The 16558-nt window shown below is 37.5% G+C and overlaps 1 protein-coding gene across 1 annotated transcript in view; it reads left to right on the top strand.

The window, feature by feature from the left end:
* The first annotated feature begins 434 nt into the window (after positions 1 to 434).
* The window catches only part of LEKR1 (leucine, glutamate and lysine rich 1), a 171317-nt gene continuing 155193 nt past the window's right edge, over positions 435 to 16558 (top strand). The window contains exon 1 of the mRNA XM_037842007.1: positions 435 to 649. Coding sequence (XP_037697935.1) covers positions 435 to 649 — 215 coding nt within the window. The remainder of the gene's footprint in view (positions 650 to 16558) is intronic.

The raw sequence follows: 16558 nt of genomic DNA, 5'->3' as shown, positions 1-16558 counted from the left end.
AAATCTGAAAAGGCCAAGGGGCAGATCCAAGATCACAAAGCAGTTGATAGCAAAAGGCCCATGATTTCTTCCCACTATATGGAAAACTCTTCTTAAAACAAGAAGGCAGTCTAGATATGTAAAAAATGTTTTTATCATTTTCAGTTTTATTTTATGGAAACTATTCTAAGAGTAATTTCAACATTTAGAGATACCATGGAGAAATAATTACTCTGAAAGATTCCTTCCTAATTCCAGGAATTTGTCTCAAAGTCAACATTGTGTCAGTTATAAAAATTTTATTCAGATGGATACAGTGTCATAATTATTACTTCTTGGTATTGTGCAGTGTACAGTTACTTCACTTTACCAGCATGGTTGCAATGTTTTCTGTTGCAATTCATTTTTCAGAATTAAAAAAAATCATTTCAGTAAATATATGTTCTATTTTCTAGATGTCCCCTGAAGAAAAAAATTGTAAATACTGTGGAGTGAGCTATCTAATTCTTCATGAGTTTAAGGCTATGGAAGAAAAAGTGAAAGCAATGGAAAAAGAGATGAAATTTTATCAAGGAAGTGTGGAACGTGAAAAGAGACTTCAAGAAAAGCTACAATCTCTTAGCCAAGATTTTCAACAATACAGAATTGAGAATGAATCCAAAACAGAAAGGTTGGAATGTGTTATTCTTTACTGTCGTTTATTTAGTTTGAAAGAAGTACTGAAAATAAATAGGCTTTGAATGTTTTTCTAGAATTCCTCTTTTTCAGGTAAAATGTACACTTTAATACACTTGAGTTTATTTTTAAATTATATTAATAATTACCAATTGTTCCAGTTTGCTAATGTGGCTGTTATGCAAAATACCAGAAATCGATTGGCTTTTATAAAGGGGATTTATTAGGTTACAAATTTACAGTTCTAAGGCCACAAAAGTGTACAAACTAAGGCATGAACAAAGGGGTACCTTCACTGAAGAATGGCCAATGGCATCTGGAACATCTCTGCCAGCTGGAAGGCACGTGGCTGGCATCTCCTGTTCCTCTGCTTCCAGCTTGCATTTCAAAATGGCCTTCTCCAAAATATATCTGGGTTTCTCTTAGCTTGGCATCTTCAAACATCTTTCTGTCTGCATCTCCGAGCTTTTCTAAGCATCAGCAAGCATCTGGTCAGCTATTAGGGTCTCTCTTAGCTGCTCTCTTATAGGGCTCCAGTGATTTAATTAAGACCCATGCTGATTGGGCGGGGCCTGCACTTCCATGGAAATATCTAATCAAAACGTTTCATCTACAGTTGGGTGAGTCCCATCTCCACGGAAACAACCTAATCCAACTATCCCACAAGATTCGATTAAAACATGGCCTTTGGGGGACATAATATATCCAAACTCGCACACCAATTATAATTATTAATTGTAGTTTGAATTCTTTGAGGCATATATTTACTATGGAATTATTAAAAACCAAATAATTAGTAACAATAAGTTGAGAATGATCAAGGTTTTTTTTTTTTTTCCAGATATATAATCTTAGGAAGATTTGTCTATCAAAAATCAGGTGAATTTTGGTAGTTTTTGACACCTAACTTTTTTTTAATGGTTTTGAATTTTTAGATTTAGAGAATAATATTTTCATGTTTTGAGAAGAATTCCAAAACATTAAAACTGGCACATAAAATTAAATTAAATAAGGAATGGGTTTGTAAGGCTGTAAAATCCAATGTATGATTTCTCCTGCCTAAAGACATTTCAATGAGATATTTCAGATACTTCTACAGATAGGTTTTTGTCATCAGTTTATGGTTTTCCTTTTTCCTATGAATTAAAACTTCTCAACTTAAAATATTGATGGTTGTTCAGGTCCAGACCAAACTTGTGCAAAGCATGAGCTGTTGCTGCTGTGATACCAGAAAACACACCAGGCACAGAAGTAGACAGATTTATTGGGATTTATGAGCAGGAGAGATTCTCTGGTGGCAGCCACTCCAAAAGGTTAGCAGTCCACAAGGCTAGCGGTCTGAAGGTTAGCGCTCCACAAGGGAAGGGATGGGGTGGAGGGTACGAGGTATAATATATGATTTTAGAACAAAGACATTCCATATAGTATGAGGGCATCAGGTCCCTAGCATAATTATTGAAAGTGCCTAAGATCTGCTGTTTTACTAAGATTCATGCTTTAAGACTAAGATACAATTAATGTCATTTTTACATCTGTGGTTATATTCTTCTTCCTTTTTTGACCTTTGTCCTTGGCTAAAGGAGGTTTGTTAAGGTCATTTAGGAGAGGCCTGGGCCCTGGGCTGCCACAGTCCACCCCACGTAACAGGCTCCAGTGACCATAGGGCAGGCATTGCATCTGTATACCACCACAACAGCAATAAAAGACAACAGAATAACTGCCCCAATACATAGGGCAGATACTCCTATAATGAAATGCCACTAAGGCTGAATAAGAGAATTAAACCAAGTAGAAAGGGGGTCAGTAGATAATTGATTGATACTGTGTTTGTGCTCTTGCATATGACTTAAAGCTTTTGACATATTATGTGAATGATGAGGAATATATATATACATCATTGTATGTTTGTAACGGTACACATTCTACCTTGTGCCACAGTTAAAATGTTTAAAGCCGTTCTATTTGTAAGACTGCTTTTTGTAATTGGGTGGCTTCGTTATTTGACAATGATATTGCTAATTTAGATTCATTAAGTGCATGAGCTGTGTGATTGGCTAAGGCTGCTATATGCTTTTCGGTTACCCCTGGGGCAAGAATAGCTAAAGGATAAAACCAGCAAGGGGTACGCTTCACTTGATATCTAGATTTAACCATTTTCCAATTGCTAGGAGTGTGTGATAAAGAATTATTTAATGTGGCAGGGACATACAGCTGCTCCCATGTACAGTGTTTTGTCCAATTGTAAGGTGAATAGGGCCATCCATATTGCCCACAGGTCCATAGCTACCCCATGGGGGAGGCATATGCTCTGTGTCTGTTGGAGGCACTCTGCCATTGGAAAAGGCTATCATTTTGTAGCTTAATGGTAAAATTACACATTTCTGATGGTAACCACCCCATATGTCGATTCCCATTAAGACTTTCCATGCAGACAGCAGCAATATGGTCTAAAGTTACTGCTTCTGCTGTGAGTTATCCTATTCCATTATGTACATCATACCCTAATTTAGCCCAGGGCTTATTTACTTGTTCCCCCACAAGGGTCTCATTATAAGATGGTAATTGGATTTCAGTTTTAAAAGAAAAAGTATTACTTCAGATTTGTTGGCAAGTCAAATTTTGCCATGTCAACCAGGGTGTTCCACATAGTCCAGTTAGCAAGAGCTATGGTCCAGGGAAGGCTGGTAGCACCTGAAGACGGCAAGTCTGTGCAGACTCAACATTGAGTTCGATTGTGGCCATGAGTTACCACTGAAGCCCACTGTAAAAATGTGTTTGCTAGGGTGCTATGGGTGAAAAGAAATATGTTTATGGAGAATAATAAGGGGTAAATCTTATTGATTTAATAATATATATGGAAGATTTCCATTGTTAGATAGTAGGGTACCAGGCAGAGGGGCATTGTGGGGAGGTTTTAAATACCAGATATTCGCCCCTATAAATTTTGAGAGTCTTTCACCATGACCTCAGTCATTAGTCTAGGCATAAGAAGGGTCCACATAGTTATGCATAAAGTTTGTGTGGGACTAGGGAGCCCAGGATTAGTGATAAAAATTTTAACAGGCTTTTTTTTTTGTATAAATTATGGCCATATTACAACGTTTCGGGTGACTCCTATTCTCCATGAACTTAAGATTCCTAACCACACAGCTGCATAGGCCAGCACCAAGGCCAAAGGACCTCATTTCCCCCCATTTGTGTGGTTTTCAACTACCTATAAGCCCACAGGTGCAGGCCTTATAAAAAGGCAACAATAAATTATTATTATTCTCCCTTTTAGGCTGTAAAGCGGCTGTCCCTTTAATATGTATCCTTAGCACTTTCATTTAGTATTTCAATAGGAGCTGGGGCTGCAGCCTGCAGTGTAGAGTATAGGCGGGCTAGGGCCCAATAAAGCCTTTTAGTCCATTGTTTTAGGGATTTCTTATCATTTTTCAACTGTTCCTTTAAGAGGCCATTCCTTCTTTTTATAAGGCCTACACCTGTGGGCTTATAGGGTAGTTGAAAAGTCCGCATTACATTAGAGTCCATAGCCTATGCTTGGGTCTTTTGTCCAGTGAAAGGGGTTCCCTAATCACTATTTATTTATGTAGTATCCCTTAGGGGGTGCTTACCCTTTGGTGGCTTGCAGATTAGCTTTCCCTGCTGGAAAAGCTAACAGAAATCCTATGGTGGTATCTACTGCATGAATGCATACTTTGCCCCTTCTGAGAGTGGAAGGAGGCCAATGTAGTCCACTTGCCATTGGGTCACTGAGCCTGTGATCAGCTGATGTGTCCCATCATGTGGGGCAGTCAGCATGGTCAATGCAGGGAGCACGACGGGTACTCCCCTGTGATGCTTATAATTTGTTGGTACACAATAAGTAACTGGAACTGCTGGGCTAAACACCATAAGGTTTGATACCCTTGGTGTCTGCTCTTTCGATGAAGCCACTCAGCTGCTTCTCGGGTTTCAGTAGTGTGTCTCCAGACTTGAGTGAGGTCATCTCCAAGGTAGCATTTTAGGAATGATGTGGGTGGGGACATGATAGACAGTAACCTTTTATTGCTGGCAGGTATCCCAGAAATCTTGCCATAGCTCTCCTACCCATAGGGTGTGATCCGTGATTGTCCATTGTTCTTGTTTCCAGGTTGCCATCCAAGTGGTGAGGCCTTTGTAAACAGCCTAGCTGTTAATACAGATAGTTAGCACATCTCTTGGTTCATGCATTATAACCATCCATATGACTTTTAATTCAGCGCATTGACTACTTTGCCTAGCGCCAATCTCCCACCATATAGTGTCAGTACTGGGTGGTATCATCATGACTGTCTATGTGGGAGGCTACCGGCTAGCAGATCCATTAATATACCAAGCAGAGTCAGTAATTGTTTCTATGCCCTCTACAGTGGGTATTTTAACAACTATTTCAGGTGCAGCAATTTTAGCTACTGAATCTTTTACATGTGACACCAGTCCTAAAATATCATGCATCTCGGCACTAAGAGGGCTGGTATTGAAAACACTGCATTGCAACAAGTAGGCTTTCTACTTTGTTAAGGTGCTTAATTGTGCACTGCCAGAGTGTGGCTTATTGGCCATGTCTGTAATTCACCCCAGTATAGGAAGGGTAGCCCTCAAGGTGACAGGACCTTTCTGCGTCAGACCTTCCACTAGCAATAGAGCATTATCTGCAGCACATGGTTGCTTTTTCTAAGGGGCTGTATCTTAATTCTGCCCCTTTCCATAATTGTGACCAGAACCCTAGGGGTATTCATTTAAATGTTGCCTCTACCACAAACACCCCTTGAAACCAGTGTTGGTGCTAGCTACATCCAATTCACAGGGTAAGTCAGGATTTACCCCACTTAGTGCTTGTGCCTGTGCTATGTCCTTTTTGTTTTTTCAAAAACAGCCTCCTGAGGGTCATTCTGTTCCCAAGTACAACCTTTTCTAATTAGCATATACAATGGTTTTAGTATTTGAACTAAATGGGAAATGAAAGGTCTTCAATATCCTAGTAGTTCCAGAAAGGCCATTAATTGCTTTGGTGTATGCAGCACAGGACAACATTGTACCTTACCAATTACTGCAGAAGGAATAGTTTTTGTTTTGCCAGACCATATAACACCCAAGAATTTGATGGAGCTGGGGCCTTGTAGCTTTTTGCAACTGATTGCCCATCCCTGGCTTTCAAGATAGAATATAACATTTCTGACTTTCTTTAGTTCTGAGAGAGAATCGCTAGTTAACATAACATCATCAGTATAGTAAAATAAAGTCACAAATTTGGGTTTCTCCCAATTGGCCAAGTCTTTTGTCATTAGGCTGTTGGAAATGGTTGGGTTATGTAAATAGCCTTGTGGGAGCGTGGTAAAAGTCCTTTATCAGCCTTCCCAGGTGAACGTGAAAGCAGGTTGATTTGCTTTATTTAAGGGAATACTGAAGAAAGCATTAGCTAAATCTAAGACAAAATGATAATGACGTAAATGAGTGCTAATTTCTTTTAATAAAAAGGCAACATTTGGAACCACTGCATACAAAGGTGGCATTACTTTATTTAATTTGCAGTAATCCACTGTCATGTGCCAGGTTCTGTCAGGTTTCTGTATTGGCCACACAGGACTATTTAAGAGACTATGGCTTGGTATTAATATTCCCACTCTTTTTATATCTTGATGGTTGCAGAAATCTCTTGATGTCCCCTGGGAACTTATATTGTTTAATGGCTACAATCCTCTGAGGTTGAGGTATTTTTACAGGGGACCATTTCACCTACCCCTTTTAGCCCGCTTTTAATATTTTACACTAGAGGTAGAATTTTCCTATGGTAGTTTGTAATGTGGAATTTAAGAGAAAATAAATTCCTAACATATATTTGGGTATATGGGAAATATATGCAGTGTATCCCTGGGGTGGTGATGGGGTGGTGGTGGTCTCCCAATTTGTGAGATCAGATTATGCTATTTGGTTCTGATTGTTTTTCCCCCATAGCCGTCTATGGTCAGCATGGTTCGTTAAATTGGGCTACATTTCCATAAATTAAAGTACATTCGTGTATCTACTAGTGTCAACATTCTCTGTTTGTTAGTAGGGGACCAGTAAATAGTTATTCTACGTGTGATCTCTGATCCCTGGGCTCCCTGGTTATCACTTGTACTTGGGAGCTTTGACCCCTCCCCTATGGGAGGGGAAAGGGGTCTCCTCTGGGGTGTGGAGGGTTCTCATGTTTTGAAAGGGGGTTTGTTATTTATTTTCCCCTTTAACTGATCAGGAATTCATTTTTGTAAATCTTTTATCTGGGGGTAATTTGCTCCACAATTTAACTAAAACAGCATTTGGTTGGTTATTTATGGTTTTTAGTTCTGTCCCTGTGGCAGTTAGATCAGCTCACATTTGCTTGCATGAAATCTGATTAGGGCTGTCATGTTCTTGGGGAGTTTTTCCTGCAGCCCTCATTCCTCTTTTCTGGAGTCTCTTTGATTCTCTGAGATCTGCAATGACTTGAGCAGCTCTCTAAATGGGCTGTCCCACTAGAGGACTCAAAATAGACATGAGGGGTTCATAAAAATGATTAAGAGTGGTGTGCAGGATGTTGTCTTTTATCCCCGCTATAAAAGTTTCATTGTCAGGGCTTGCAAAATTCACAGAATATATTGCATGTTTCATCCCAAGATCCTGCAAAATATCTTGTAGTTTTCCATAGACTGCCAATGGAAGTAGTGTATGGAATATCTTCCTCATTGGGCCAAGCAGTCTTGCATGCAGCTATTAGCCAGGCTAACAAAGATTCCATTTCTACCTTATTTAGGGTGGCATACAGGTGCTGGCATAGGGATGGGTATATTGTAATGGACACTAGCTTACTTGTTTCTATCCCAGTTAATATTATACCCTTGGCTCCTGTGACCCATAATCATAAAAGTCAAGAAGGTAATGACTCTCTGGCTTTCTGCCTATAATGCTGCCCTAGGTCACCTAATTCAGCAGCAGTATAATTTTTCATGGTGATATGGTGTGTTCTGCTCAGGAGGTTTTAAATTTTGAGCATCCACCCTGGCAGGTCATTCCTGTGCTGTTTTTATTTTTTGCTGTAGCACTGGGCATACTTTCCAGGGATGCTCCTCTACCTCCACTTCCCATACTTCTTCCTTTTCCTCCTCTTCATTATCAGATGAAGAATCTATGAGATCCCAAGCTTTTGTGTTCCAGGCCAGATTAGTTAGTAGTCTCTGGGCTTGAACTCACGGTAATTTTTGACCATGGGCTCGAGCATATCTACAAGCTAAAGTTTCTAAATGATCATCCTCTTGACACAAGTGCTTGGTTAAGGCATCTTTCATGTCCACTTAAGTGAGCCATGTATCCCTTTCTAATTTTAATTCCTCCTCTAGATGGCAGGATGTTGTTTTTGCCACCTGTTCTGCCTCTGTGGCCATACGTTAGGCTCCTAAAAGGGACCAGGCTATGGCCACAACTACTCGGCATTCTTCTTTCTTTTTGCTAAGATTTTGTTGTCCCGCTGTCTGTTGCAAAACAGTTAACAACCCCACCGGAGTTTTTAGGGTGTCCCCATATGCTCATGCTCATGGTGGTCCCCATCTGTCCAGGAGGGCAGCCACCCCTCCCCACATGGACAATGCAGGCCAACCTGGAATTTCCCCTGCCGAGTCTCCCTTCCCCGGATCCATGACTACTGCTGCAGGTGGTGTCTCAGTCTGCAGGCCGGCTCACTGACTGTTCATGCAAAGCATGGGCTGGTGCTGCTCTGAGACCAAAAAAAAAAACACACTAGGCACAGAAGTAGACATAAACTTATTAGGACTTACGAACAGGAGAGAATCTGTGGTGGCGGCTGGGTCTAGAGGGTTAGCGCTTTGCAAGGGATGGGGAGTGAAGAGTGTGAGGAGTAATATATGATTTTAAAACAAAGACATTCCATATAGTATGAGGACATTGGGTCTTTGGTATAAATAATCATTAAAGGGGCCTAAAACCTGATGTTTTAACTAACATTCATGTCTAAGACTAAGATACGATTAATGCCACTTTTACATCCATGGTTACATTCCCCCCACTCTGGGGAGATTGTTTACTTTTTTGACCTTTATCCTTGGCTGAAGCAATTTTGTTATGGGCCATTTAGGAGGGGGCCTGGGCCCTGGACTGCCACAACAGTTGATGTTAGTAAATCTTGCGTTCATGAATTTAATGAATATCATGTCTATATAAAAGTAGAAACTTTCTTAAATCTCCTAGATTAAGTACTTTTATTATATTTTATTACAAATTTTAATATGGAAGCATATTATTATGTTAAATGCCAATTGAGCCAGATATTTCTTAGTCTTTTACAAAGAAAATTTTGTTGGTTACAATTTCTTCTGTTTCAAATATGGCATAAAATATTTTATAATATTTGCATGGAAAAATTAAAAGATGAAAGTCTTCCATTTAAAATTTTAAATTTGGAGTGCTTTGCCTGTCAGAGATTCTTTTGTTTGGTGTTATTCACATTTTTTAATAAAAATATCTTATTACATAAGTAATATGTAAACATATGCAATAAAAATTTAGGCCAAGAAGAAATATATAAAAGAAAAGGTAAGAACATCCCTTTTTACCTTGCTGATTGTATTCTTCTTACCTGAGGAAAAACCACGTTTAATGATTTCGTGTGTATCTCTTTAGATCCTTGATTGTACCTTTATTATATATTTCTTGAATATATGCAATTTGTAATATATATACCTATATATATATATATCATGTAGTGTTTTTTATCTTTCAATTGACTATTTTTAGCCAAAAAAATATCGTTCTGACTTTTGCCACTTAACCATGTGTATTGGAAATTGTTCCACATTAATGCATATAGATCTACCTTGTTCTTGCTGCTACAATACTTTCCTTATTAAGAATATACCAAATTTAATTAACCATTTTTCTTTTGATCAACATTTGGATTATTCCCAGTTTTTATTATTGCATATACTATTTATATTTATATTCTTATGTACATATGTTTTTCCATAGGATGAATTCCTAGAGGTAAAATTGCTGGAAAAAAGCAAATGCCAATTTAAAATTTTGATGCATATTATACCAAATTGCCTTTTAAGAAGATAGTATTTTTATTTGACCAGTAGTTTGTAAAGTGGCATTTTCCTACATCTTGTTAATTCTGTAGTTGTCTTAATTTTTCTGTCTTCTGATTGAAAAAGTTTTACCTCTTTGCTACTTTAATTTGTGTTTCTTTTTTGCTAATAAGGCTGAAAATTTTTTCATGTATTTATTGACCATTTCTATTTTTTCCCCATGTCTGTTCATTTCACACATATTGTCCATTTATCTATTGAGTTATTTTTGTTGATTTGTAGGAGTTTTTAATATAATATGGATATTATACCTTGTTTACAAATCTTGCTAATATTTTCTTAAGTTGCTTATCTTTTTACTTTATTTATTATATTTTTTTGCTGCACTGATTTAAAAAAATATATATCCTGCTATGTCAAATTCTGATCATTTAGGGTTCTTTATCAATTAGGATTCTTTTGGTTGCAAACAACAAAAATTTGCTGTGAGTAACCCACACACAAAAACGAGTTTATGAGAAGAGCATGAGGTGGTAGCTCATTGAATGAAAGGAAAAATTCAGGTACCCTGGCTTTGGAAATGGACAGGAAGCAGAACTTGAACAGGGATCTGGGAAGTCTCTTTGGGATGAATTAGCTCAACTGCTTTTCTTCCTTGCATCGTTCTCTTCAAAATTAAAACCCCGGAAGAGAGATTCTTATGGCTTCATCTGGGTTTATGACTCACCCTCTCCCCCATGCCACTCAGCAGAGGAAGGTGCTGGCACCCTTTATTCACAGTTCTACCAAAACTCACATAATGGAAGAAAAGGTATTCACCAAAGGGAAATTAGCCTACTGTTATTAGAAGAAGGGGGAATAGATGCAGACAAGTAAAAATAACAATAGCATTTACTAAAACTCCAGAGAATTATGTTGAGTGAAAATAGTCAATGCCAAAACCTAACGTATTGTATGATTTCATTGATAAAACATTCATGAAAAGACAGACGTATAGAAATGTAACCCAAATGAAGCCAACAATCCAAGGATATGTGGATTGTTTTCAGTGTTTCACTATTACAGATAAAGCAGTGTGAACATTCAGGTACAGGTTTTTGTGTGAATGTAAGTTTTCATTTCTCTGGGATAAATTGTCCAAGAGTGCAGTTGCTGGGCTGCATGTATGATAGTTGCATGTTTAGCTGTATAAGAAAATGTCCAGCAGTTTTCCAAAGTGGCTGTATCACATTACATTCTCATTAGCAATTATGAGTGGTCCAGTTTCTCTGCATACTCACAGCATTTGATGTTGTCACTATTTTTTATTTTGGCCATTCTGATAGGTGTGTAGTGATATCTCATTGTGGTTTTAATTTTTATACCCCTAGTGGCTAACAATGTTGAATATCTTTTCCTGTGCTTTTTTGTCAACTTTATATTTCTTCAGTGAAATATTTGTTCATATCTTTTGCCCATTTTCCAATTGAATTGTTTTTTACCTTTGAGTTTTGAGAATTCCTTATATACTCCAGATATCAGTCTTTTGTCAGCTATGTGGTTTGTAAGCATTTTCTCCCAGGCTTGTCTTTTCATCTTCCTCAAAGAGTCTTTTGCAGAGCAAAAGTTTTAAATTCTGATGAAATTCAATTTATTAATTTTACTTTAGGTGGATCATGCTTTTGTTGGTAAGTCTAAAGACTCTTTGCCTAGCCATAAATCCTGAAGATTTCCTCTATGTTTTTCCTGAAGTTTTGTGTTTTATATTTAAGACCGTGATCCATTTTGAGTTTTTTTTTTTTTTAAGGAATGAGAGTTAGGTTGAGGTTCATATTTTGTCTGTAGATGTCCAGTTGCTCCAGCACCATTTATTAAAAAGGCTATTTTTCCCCAATTGAATTGTTTTTGCAATTTTGTCAAAAGTCGTCTGGGCACAATTATGTGGATTGATTTCTAGATTCTTTATTTGGTTTCATTGATCCACAGTGGATCAGTTGTACCACCAATAAAGTAGTCTTGATTACTGTAGCTATATTGTAGTCCTTAGTATCAGGTGATTCTTTCCATTTTATTCTTTTTTTTTCAAAATTGTTTTCTCTGTTTTGCATCCTTTGCCTTTCCATATAAAATTTGGAATAAGCTAGTTTATGTCTACGTAAATCTTGCTGGAACTTTGTTAGGAAATGTATTAAACCTTCATATCAGTTTGGGGAGAAGTAACATCTTTACTGTGTTGAGTTTTCCAATCCATGACCATGGCATATCTCTCCATTTAAGTCTTCTTTGATTTCTTTCATTAACATTTTGTAATTCCCAGTATACAGATCCTGTATGTGTTTTGTTAATTTATACTTAAAGCATTTCATTTTCTTTGGAGTGATTATAAAGTGTTGTGTTTATAATTTTGGATTCCATATAGTTCATTTTTGTATAAAATGCAGTTGAATTTTGTATCTCGTGACCTTGCTGAACTCATGTATTGTCGGAATTTTCTATATAGACAATCATGTCATTCTGCAAATATGGACAGTTTTCTTTTTTTCCTTCTTATCTGTATGCATTGTTTTTCTTTTTCTTACCTTGTTGCAGTGACTAGAACTTCCAGTACTATATTGAATAAGTATGGTGAGACTGGACATCCTTGTCTTTTTCCTGATCTTAGAAGGAAAGCATTCAGTCTTTCATTGTGTTAAGTATTATGTAAGGTGTAGGTTTTTAGCATATCCTCTTATCAAATTGAGTAAAACTCCTTTTTATTTCTGCTTTTCTGAGAGTTTTTATCATGAATATGGTGGATTTTGTCAAATGCTTTTTGTGCATCTTTTGATATGATCATATGATTTTTTCTTCTTAATCCTGTTGAACTGGTATAATGCACTGATTAATTTTCAAATGTTGAACCAGCCTTTTACCCCTAGAATAAATCCAGTCCATCATGCTGTATTGTATGCATTGCTGGATTCAATTTACTAACATTTTGTTGAGGATGTTTGTGTCTAAGGATTGAGAGATCTTGGCCTGTGCTTTTCTTTTTCTATAATGCCTTTGATTTTGGTATCATAGTAATACCAGCTTCATAAATAGTGGGGAAGTGGTCTCTCCTCTTCTATGTTCTTGAGGAGATTGTCTTAAATTGATGATAATTCATCTTTAAATGTTTATAGAATTCTTCAGTGAAACCCTCCGGGCCTGGAAATTTCTTTTTGGGGGAGCTGTTCAAGAAGAAATTCAGTGTCTTTAATGGTTATAAGACTGTTGAAGTTATCTGTTTCATTTTGGTTGAGTTTTGGTAGTTTGTGGTTTTTAAGCAATTTTTCAATTCCTTCTGTGTTGTCAGATTTATGAATTTAATGAGTATAATGCTCATAGTGTCGAATTTATGATCAAACTCATGAGCATCTCTTATCCTTTTAATGACTGTAGGATCTTTAGTGATATCTCCTGTTTAATTCCTGATGTTGATGATCTGTCTCTTCTTTTTTTTTATCTTTTTCATTCTTGCTATAGAGTTATCAATTTTGTTGATTTATTTGGAAGAGTCAGCTTTTTGTTTCATCGAGTTTCTCTGTTTTCCTATTTTCAATTTCATTGATTCCTACCGTTATTTTTGATTTCCTGTCTTCTGCTTGCTTTGGAAATTTTTTTTTTTTGTCTTTTTCAAGTTTTTTGAGATAAGAACTTATAGTATTTGAGTCTTTTCCTCTTTTCTAATGTAAACATTTAATGGTATAAATACCACTGTCTTCACTGCTTTAGCTATGACACGTATATGCTCATATGTCGTATTTTCATTGTCATTTAGTTCTGTGTATTTTTAAAAGTTACTTTGAAACTTCCTCTTTGACTCATGGATTATTTATAAGTGTGTTGTTTAGTTTCCAAGTATTTGTAGATTTTCCTGTTATCTTACTGTTATTGGTTTGTAGTTTGTATCATTTCTATTCCTTTAATTTTTTGAAATTTGTTTTATGGTCAAGGATTTGAACTACCTTAGTGAATGTTCCATCGGTGCTTGATAGAAATGTGTGTACTATTTTTTTTTCTAAACATGTCAATTATGTCCTGTTGATTGCTAGTTTTGTTGAATTCTATTTCCTTGCTGATTTTCTGTTTAATTGTTCTATCAGTTACTGAGAATGGAGTGTTTTGAAGTACCCTACTCTAATTTGGATTTTCCTGTTCTCCTTTCAGTTCTATCAGTTTTTGCTTCACATATTTTGCTACTCTGGTGTTTGGTGTGGAAACATTTAGAATTGTTATATCTTCCTCGTGGATTGATCCTTTTATCATTATATGATGTCCCTCTTTGTCTCTAGTAATTTTCTTGGCTCTGAAATCTACTTTATATTATATTAATGTAGTCAGTCCTACTCCTGCTTTTTTTTAAATTAGTATTTGAATGGCATGTATTTTTTCCATTCTTTTACTTTAAACTTACTTATATTGTTAAATTTAAAGTGAATCTTGTAGACAATGTATTGCTGAATTATGTGTTCTTATTCATTCTGCCAATATCTTTTAATTAGTGTATTTAGACCATTTACATTTAAGGTAATAATGATAGGTTAGGTTTTAAGTCTGCTATTTTAATATTTGTGTTCTGTTTGTTTCCTCTGTTTTTCTTTTCTTACCTCTGTATAGAATTTTTGAACATTTTTTTTTAGGAAACATCTTGATTTATTTATAACATTTTTGAATATATCTCTTTGTATAGTTTTCTTAGTGGTTGATCTAGGTATTACAATACAGATATATAAATTATCATAGTCTATGGCATTAACATTTTACTACCTTCCTCACATTTAAAGTATTATTTTGTAGAATATTTCTTCTACATATATTGAACACCACATCAGATAGTGTCATAATTTTTGCTTCAACCATCAAATATGATTTAAGAAACTCATTAGAAGTATTGTATCTTGCTCTGCATCATGTCTCTGAGTAAGGATGTAAGATCAGCTTCCTGCTGAACCCGCTGTCACCAGTGAGAGGGGAATCAAAGGACTGACTCACACTGCATGTTTCTGCAGGGTGAGGGCAGAAACTTGGCTCTCCTCTGTGCCCTGGTGACACCAAGGGTTGGGAGGGGTAGAAGCAGAGTGCCAGCTAGCCCTGCCTCCCACCACTTCATTTGCCTTGTTGATGCTGACTTGTAATGGAGGCTCATCTCCCTGCTTGTCCTGCTGACATCAGGAGAGGGAAGAAGGAAGTGTTGACTGCCCTATCTCACACCATCTCCTTCAACCTCACTGATGCTGGGTGGGGTCGGAAGCTCCCCACCACTGAGCTCCACTGACATAGTATAGGAGTGCTGACTAAGTCCTCTTTTTGCTTCCTCATTGATTCTCATTGTTGTTGGGTGGGTGTGGAGATTCAGCTCCCCACTGGCCTCGCTGACACCAGGGGTAGAAGGAGAGTGGAGTGCTTGTTTAGTGTCATCAGTGTAGGGTGTGGGTGGAGGCTCAGCTCCTTACTGGGTCCTACTGATACTGCTGGTGCTGACTAGTCCTGCCTTGTCTTGGCCTTGTTAAGTTTCTCTTCTGGGTGGGGGTGAAGGCTCAGTGACTGTTGGAATCCATTGTCACTACCCTGGTGGGGGGGTTAGAGCACTGCCTGCTTCTGCTGTGTGGGGAATGGAAGATCAACTGCCCCTCAGTCCTGCTGACACCACCTGGTGGGGAATCAGAATGCACCAGCTGTTTTCCTGGGGCAGGAGACGGGGTGATATGGAAGATCAACTCCTGTTTGTCCCCACTGATACAGTTGGAGGGGCAGGGTATGGTTTCCTGGATGATATTTGACTGGTGTAGGGCAGGTATTGCCAAAAAAGGGTTTTTGGTTGTTCAGTTACCCTTTCCCTCGTCTTTTGGGTAGGGGAATCAGACTTTACTTGCAGCTGTTTTGTCTATGTGCATTGGTGGTTCTGGGTTCTGCAGTGCCCCACCTGATATATATGGGAGGCAATAAGGAAACCCAGGGAACTCACCACCTGTTGTTCCTTTAAGTCCCAAGGTCTGGATGTCATTTTTCTACTTCCCACCTTTCCGAGTCTTCCTTCCTTGCTATGCTATGTCCAGTGCTTTTTAGTTTTATGAGGTAGGGCCTGAGAGGAATGGGGCTACTCCATCTTGGGTTGATCTTTTAGTAAAATTAAAAATTGCTTTGAGTAAGAACAGTAAAAAAAACAAAAAACAAACGAAAAAAAAAAACACAAAGAAATTGGTTAAATTCTCAAAAATTTCAGTAGCTCACAAATCTTATAGTTACATAAACACATTTTCATATGCCTGCTAAACATTCTTAGATTTCTTTCCTGGATATGCCATATTGAGCCTGTTACATTTAAGTAGCAACAGGACAGTCCCTCCACGAGGGGCCAGACTTAAAGAGTTCTGTTGATCACAGTTGGCAGTTTTCATAAGTCAGATAAGCCAGATAAGTTAAATCTAGAGCAGTCAGCCTAAGGTTCAGAGAGCCAGGATGGGCCCACAGTTTGGGTGGTCATTCAAGAGAAAAATCAGGAATCCAAGGTAGGGGACAAAGAATTAGAGAGCTCTGAAGGATATGTGTAAAATAATTGAATAACCCAAACAAAGCATCTGATTAATAGTCACAGAGTATCAACAGCAATAATGACCCATAATATCCAGCCAGAGCCCTCAGAGGTGAGGCATTACCACATACCTTTTGCAGATGGTCAAAATTGATATTAAAAGGTAAACATAGAGATAATTAATGCTTCCCTTCTTGGCCTTCATTGAAATTGGGTTGTAGTCATGTGTATCAGTTCTGTAAAATGGGAATATGAGTGGAATTGATGGGTCTCTTCTGTTCCGAGGCAC

Source organism: Choloepus didactylus, chromosome 1 (genome assembly GCF_015220235.1).
Source record: "Choloepus didactylus isolate mChoDid1 chromosome 1, mChoDid1.pri, whole genome shotgun sequence".
Lineage (NCBI taxonomy): Eukaryota > Metazoa > Chordata > Mammalia > Pilosa > Megalonychidae > Choloepus > Choloepus didactylus.
The sequence above is the reverse complement of the archived record's forward strand: the minus strand, read 5'-3'. Positions and strand labels throughout refer to the sequence as shown.